The 7,784-nt window shown below is 32.1% G+C and overlaps 1 protein-coding gene across 1 annotated transcript; it reads right to left on the reverse strand.

Moving 5' to 3' along the window:
* Positions 1-3,633: 3,633 nt before the first annotated feature.
* On the reverse strand, positions 3,634-6,641 carry LOC133785896 (WAT1-related protein At4g28040-like). Its single transcript, XM_062225111.1, has 7 exons — positions 6,469-6,641; positions 6,322-6,390; positions 5,804-5,920; positions 4,920-5,142; positions 4,302-4,463; positions 4,051-4,199; positions 3,634-3,775 (listed from the first exon to the last, which is right to left on the reverse strand). The coding sequence occupies exons 1-7, from the start codon at positions 6,639-6,641 to the stop codon at positions 3,634-3,636; spliced, it is 1,035 nt and encodes a 344-aa protein (XP_062081095.1).
* Between the last annotated feature and the right edge of the window lie 1,143 nt (positions 6,642-7,784).

Raw genomic sequence — 7,784 nt, forward strand, 5'->3', positions numbered from 1 at the left:
TTTTGCCCTCAACGATCAAAAATTACAAATACACCCTTAAAAGCTATCCAGGGCTCACATGCATATTTAATACTCATAAAAATGAATTTCACGTATCCATATAATCATGCATTAAATCATTAAATCACACATAAACCAATTATGCTCTCCCGACACACTAATCAAGGCCCTTAAGCCTTATTAGTGATTTTAGGTCGTTACAGAGCCTATCGCCTGAAGCCTCTCGTCAAAGGAATCAACGAATGGGGTACAACCGTACGGACGTGATTATGACAATATATACAGAGATCAGCTACGAGCTAAGTGCCATCGGGCTAACTTATGCGAGTTCGATACTTACTAACGGTGGTGAAGTCCAGGAGTAAGGTGGGATCAGTCCTCGTTGGGAAACCTTTGGCCCTAAAGAATTGATATTTATAAGCCCGAGCGTGGTTCTTGTTTCCGCATGGAGCTTTATAGCCTTTCCCCATAATTGTGTGTTTCATCAGGGTATAATATCCCTCATTTTCCCCCTTCTTCAAGCATTGCTAAAAACTGTAGATATACAGTATTTCGGCGGGGGATGGAGTAGGCCAGTTTTGGGTCTTGTATAAGACGTAGAGTCCGACCAATACTTGATAGCCATTCAGAGATAGTTGAAACGGGGCTATATCGACGTATTTGAGGAAGTCGACATAGTATTGATGCAGCGGTAGGGCTGCACCCGCTTGAAGATGTGAGGCACTCCAAGGCCCGAGCCCGTGGATGCCTTCGTGCACCCTCTCATCCTCCCGAGCCAGGTGCACTAGTATCTCGCTGTCATCTACCCCGTAGTGGGTGAGTATTTTATTCAAGGCACCCCGATGTCGTAGCTTGCTTGAAAGGTCTTCTGCTTCGTATCCTATGGCGGAATACAGGGTATCTGATAGCATCGAACTAGCGTTGGCCTCCTCCTCTGAGAGGCCAGCTTTGCGAGGCCTCACTGCAGTCGGTTCTGAATTCTCCCGTACGGTAAGAGCTTGGCTGCTGCCAGCCACTAGTTTCTCCTTCTTATGGCGTTGTTCTGCCTCTCGGGCCATCTGGAGGATTTTGTTGTCGAAGGCGTAGAATCCTTGTTGGTGGAGCTAATGAAGCTCCTTGGACATCTGAAAACAAACACAAAGCAGTCAGCGCCTTGACCCGAAGGAAGCTGGGCCAAAATTAAAGCCCTTAAGACAACTGCTCAAGGAAGGAGAAAGAAATAGATTAATAGCTCTAGGGTGTCCTCGGAGCCAAATACTTGACACCGGAGAGACCATCGGAAAAGATGAACAACATCAGAGATAATGAACATCGCAGGAATTTGGAAATTTTCCAGATTCTGGCCGAGGACATAGATTAAGGTAAAATGCCCCAGAACACTACAGAACAGTTAAATGGGCCATTTAGGCCATTTGTGACCGCAAATAAGGCAAAAACAGCCTCTGGAAGGCTCAAAAAACAAATTTTAAGTAGGCATCTTAAACTCTCAAATACGCATGAAAATGGGAAATCACAGTTTAGGGATACTTACTCAAAATGTAGCGTGAGATTGTGTTGAACTGAGTGCGAACTCTGAAGAACAGTTGGCCATTCCCCCAGAAGTACGAAGCTTCGCTCCAGTCATTCAGAGTGACAAAAGGAACTGGAGAGAAGGCAATGCTGGAAAGTGGTTTGAGAGGATGAGAGAAGTTGAGAGAGTTTGAAGGCACGAGAAATTTGAAATGAGCTAAAGTAACATTGGGGATTTGATTCTCGAGCTTTTATAGACCCAGTACTTGGGGGCGAAGTAAGTTCACCCCAATTGTCGGATTATCTAGGACATAAGCACCCGAGAACAATCCAGGGGCCTAAGATCAGAGCAGTGCGGATCATGATCATTGGCATTGGAAAAGGGAAATCTTAAGTGTAAACTGAAAGGACACCTAAGAAACGAAAAAGACGCTTCGGGCCGTGGAATTGACTTTTTATTAATTGCACGGATTGAAGGGCCCATCAAAGGGGTTCCAGCACGTGGTAGGTAATCTCATAGTGACATCAGCAGAAGTCCAAACGTTTCCTATCTGAGGACCTAGTCCTCGGGATCTAAAGGATAAGCCAGGTGTCAGCTAATGTGGGTTAACAGCCTCAGAGGAAGACCTGACAACCTTTTTGGGCGATCCACCTACAGTGTTGTCGATGGTACAACTCGACAATTTGCACTCCCACTACGCCATCTGATACAAAAATACGTACAACATGCCTTGACAGCACCAGGGGCATGTTCCCCATAAAGTGGGTACTTTTCTGTAGCGGGCCCCGTGGATCTCTCTTGGGTCGTGGTCTCTATTCAATGCAGCCCAATGCATTAAATTGGTGTTATTCCCCCAGTAACGGGAAGAATGTATATTAATGACAAATGATTAGTATTAATTACCCCAACCTTTATAAATAGAGTTGAGAGTCTCCTTTTAAAGGGTTGGGTTTTTTTAGTGAGAACAAGACCTTGTACTCAGAGCAACCTAAACACTGCATGAGAATACTCCATTAAATCTTGTCATCACAAGCTTCCAAACCTTTTAATACCAGAGACTCGTGGACTAAGGTTCTTTTATAACTTGAACCACGTAAAAATCATTGTGTTCTATTCGCTTATTTCTTTAATCTATCTTCTTAGGGTTGATTGCGAAAAATGCAGTCAACAATATAATTTGAAAATATTATGAAATAATTTTGTATAGTCACAATGAAAGAGGAAGCACTCCTATATTTATTATGATAAGGATTGAATTGATAAGATTAATGAATGCATGTGCATAATTAACCCTAAGGACACCGACACCACGGGCCATGGTGCAACATGTTTTAAAATAATTTTTTTAGTAGAAGTATATTAGTAAAATTTTATAAAGTATGAAGTAAATTAAGAAAAAAAATTCATATAAAAATTAAAATAAAAAACTCATTGTGAGTAACTACCCGACTTGGCTGATGTTGGATATGTCATTATACACAAAACAATATTTGAAAGGGTTATGTATTCTTGGATTAGTACTCTATTTGTAAATAATATTTGAATAAAAATAATATTAAGGTAATGTTTGGGTTTAAAAAACGAATTATACTATTGAAGTGTCATTTATAAATTAAAAAAAAACTAATAAAAAGTTGGAGACAAATTCATATATCTAGCTAGATTACAAGTGAATGGGTAAAAAAAAAGTAGCAAAGTGATAAATTAATTAATTGTGCAAAATTATATCAACTCTAGAAGTGGTTGGAAGGTAAAATAGCACCATTCTCGGCCCCAAAGATTCTTCTTAGTTTAATTACTCAAAGATATCTCTTCCATACCATAATTAATAGAGAAATGTTAAACAATACTTTAGCATGTATAATAACTTATATCATTATCAAATTAAAATAGGTAGCATCTACTGCTAAAGTTACACTAATAGCTATATATATCATATCTTAGGATATTAAACACCCTAAAATACCTTAATTATGACAATGCTCTAATTAATAATATATTTGTACATTTGAATTTTACAAACCATCATAAACGTATTAAAAATATTTATATATATTTATTATTTGTTTGTTTTTCTTCTCATAACTTGCTTGATAAAAATCGTCGATCATCATTTGGGATTATCAAACTACTAATTCAACCGGTGATTTTTGATGCTCATCATTATCTTGCTTTAATTCTTGCAGCTTGGCCTCTTTGAGGTCTTTTGCTTTACCCCATAGCACCACATATAGCCCAATAATCACAGCAAAACCACCTATTAGGCTGAACAATATTTAACCAAGGATTAGTAGTTGATATTAAACATTTGTGTAATGAATAATTTATGAATTTTTATTTTTAATATTACTTTACAAAATGATATTTCTTTTGATAGTTATTTCTAAAATAATTTTTCTGACAAAGTATCGAGTGTATTTGATAAAATTATAGGTATATAAATAATATTATACTACAAAAAATTATCAAAAAAGAATATTATTTTGTACAGTAATATTAAAAAATATCTATTAATTATATTTATATATATAAATATATACCTTCCGATGTATAACTCTTCATGTAGAAATGAAGTAGCGATAATAGTTGTAATTACAGTGGAGAGTGGATTAAAGATAGCAGAAAAAACTGGACCCTTTTGTGATACGCACCACGTTTGAAGGGTAAAAGATAAAGCAGCAACAATACCCTAATTTAGCATGCATTAAGATATTTAAATAGAGAATATTAATGCAGTTATAATTATTAAAATTGATTTTAATATTTAATAGCTCTATATAATTAAACTTACAGCATATATACAACTTCCAATTTCAATAGGTGAATTGAGAAGCCATGCTTCTGATTTTGTACGATCTATGGACAATGCAAATATGGTTGATTGAATCATTGCTAAGAAACACATCCAAAGAGTTGAATAAGAGTGATCAGGACATATTGTTGAAATTGGAACCTGCATGTGTATATATTTAATTAGGAGAAAATTATTATAATACAAATTAATTTTGTATATATCTCTTCTATATAAAAAGTATGTAAAAATTACAGAATTTTTTTGTTGTGATAGTTTGTTTTGTTAATTAAAATATTGTAAATATTTAATGGAATATTTCTTTACAACTAACAAAAATAGATATTTATTAATTATATTAATATAAATTTAAATATATTAAAATATTATTATTATAATAATATTTAATATAAAACTACATATATAATGTAAATTCAAATTCAAATTCAAATCCAAATCCAATATAATCAAGTAAAAACAATAAATAAATAAACAAACAACATAAAAAAAAATTGTATGCTAGGATTCAATTAATATTATATGAATTATTAGTGTGTAGTTTTAGATGTTAAATCATGCAAATATATAGATGACATATTGAGAGCTTTGACATTTCACCTGCATAATGATCCAAAATGACCAACAACAGCAGCAAATGAAGAGAAACAGACAGCCCAGCTGCAAATTCTGAGGTGCATTGGTGGATGATGAAGAAGAATGTAGTGAGTTTAAGAGTGTTGGCCCTTTCACTAATGCCATCACAATTGCTCCACCAATACATATCACTGTTCCTACTATCTTTGCAATACCTCTTATGCTTCCACAATTAACTTTCTCCAACCTATATCAAAATCAAGATTTTAATCAAAAATATTATACAGTATTATAGAAAATGCATAAAAATATTTCTAATTATACAAAATCTAACGGTAGTGATATCACCATATACGAGAAATAAAATCACTTTTAGTTTCAATTCTTTGAATTTTTTTTTTTTAATTTTCATATATGTGAACTCAATTATTCTTTATTTATAATATTATTGATTTCTTAGTTATACTTTGCAGGTGCACTTCACTAATAATTTTTCTGTATAACAGTCTCTGTATAATTTCAGCACACTTGATACATTTGATCTATTTTGTATAACATTATTAAATGAATATTATTTTACAAAATGATATTTAAAAAAAAAAATCTGTTTTCACCAACTATTCAAATTTCAAATATTTTAAAGAAAATATTGCTAACAATATTTATAAATATAAATGATGATATATAATAAGGAAAGAAAAATAGTGCCATTACACTCATCCACCAAATATATTTTTAGTGAATTATTATTAGATGAGGTGACTACTGTGTGTACATGCTACTAAAAACAAAAAAGATATTGTACAATATTTATGTGTAAAAAGTTTGTGTCTGATATCACATTAAATAAAATAGCTATAAATATGTTTACTTTATTGTGTACTTTAAAGAATTGAAAAGTAGTTTACCCAACTAAGCTTGCCATAGCAAAGGTAATTGCAGGCATCAGATTTATCATTGCTGTAGATATTGATGAAGATGACAATTTTAAGCCTTGGAAATAAGCATTGTGATTGGCTGTTATTCTGCATGTCAGAAAACATGTTATAATATTCTAAATATATTTTTTAAATAAATATAAGTAGTTATTAATTTAGGATAATAATGGTTTTGAGACCAAATTAATTTTATTATTTTTGAGAAGTTATAACTGAATACAGATATTGTTAAAAAAAAATTAAAATAGCCAAAAATATTAAGTTTAACAACAATAACAATAAAACTTTTTAATAACTATCAAATATTTAAAAAAGTAATTAACTTAAGTAATTTAAATATAGATAAATCTTTGATATTCTCATTTATATATAAATAAATGACATAATATATATGTATATTTATTTAACCATATATATAATTATTACTATTCAGATTATACCGATGATGTATACTTTTCTTAAGTGATCACCTAACATTACACACCTACCCAATGAGAGCATTCAAAAATATCAAGCAAAATCCCTTCGTTCCCAATGAAATTTTATTTGGTTTCTTCCTGCCAATAAAACAGAAAGAAAGAGATCAGAATAAGAGACAGAGAGAGAGAGAGCAGTTAACTAGTAGTGTGACTTACCATCTAGAGAAACAAACAACCGGAACTAGAAGTATAGTAGCAACAATCTGCCTGTAAACCATGAAAACCCTAGGACTCATACCACGCATCAGTGCAGCTTTGGTGAATAGAGTAAGCCCTGCATAAAGGCATTGCAACATAACCATACACAAAACGGGTTTATAACTACCCATTCACACCTCTACTATTTGTCATAGTACAATATTCTCTGCATCAATATATATAGTCACAAGCTACTCTGTATGGAGTTTCTTTATTTATTATTAGTTTGACTAAACTATAGTAGTGTGCGCTATATTGGTCAATAAAAGTCTGCACTGATAATTTCATGACTCCAACTACACGCCAAATCATAGTCTGGCGAGCGATGTGATTAAGAACTATCACATGATGTAAAAGTGTGTACGAATGCAAGGCACGATAGATATCATTATTATTAAATTCCTCTTCTTTATAATCATCTACTTTGTGCAGTCTATTATTAGCTTTGTTTGTTTTTTCTTTTTCTTTTTTACCTTAACCTGCGAGTTAAGATATCATTATATATAATTGTGTGACTTGTGTCTACACATGTTTCCACCAGAAACATTAATCAGTTTGCATTGGGATAAGGATACATGATATTAATTGGAAAAGTAATATTATTAATCATTAATAATATATGTTAATGTATATTTATATTTTAGTGCGATTGTAACGTGGGAAAAAGTTATTTGAATGATTAATAAATTACAGATTTTAAAGTATTGTGAAGTATTTATTTTAGTTTATTATGGTATTTGTGCCATAAATACATAATATTCCATACTTGTTATATTTAAATATCTAATTTTTTTATAGGAAAAATACTCAATGTTCAATACATATTAAAGATACATACTTAATTTTTTTTTTTTGCGGCAAAAATACCTAAAGTTGCTAAATCATTGTTTATTTAAGTACATCCTCTGTTAGAGCTGTTAAACATATTGATACTATATAATGAGGATGTTGAAGAATTTGATTGAACATGCGAGTCCAGGACATTACTTGAGAACGATATTTTTAATTAAAATTTACAAATTATTTTTGAAACCACATATATAAATGTAATCAAATAATTAATTAATATATTTTACTTTATATTTTTTGTAACTAACAAATACACCATATATAGATACACAAATTGATAAATTGCGACAAGAATGGGCGAGATATGGGGTACCGATAATCCAAAGTTACCGACCTCTTTGTTAGGTTTTCTTACTTTTTACCGCTTTCTTAATTAATACACAGTTCAATATTTGTTAATTTTGCATATGTCTAACAAATATTGT

Source organism: Humulus lupulus, chromosome 6 (assembly GCF_963169125.1).
Source record: "Humulus lupulus chromosome 6, drHumLupu1.1, whole genome shotgun sequence".
Taxonomy (NCBI): Eukaryota; Viridiplantae; Streptophyta; class Magnoliopsida; order Rosales; family Cannabaceae; genus Humulus; species Humulus lupulus.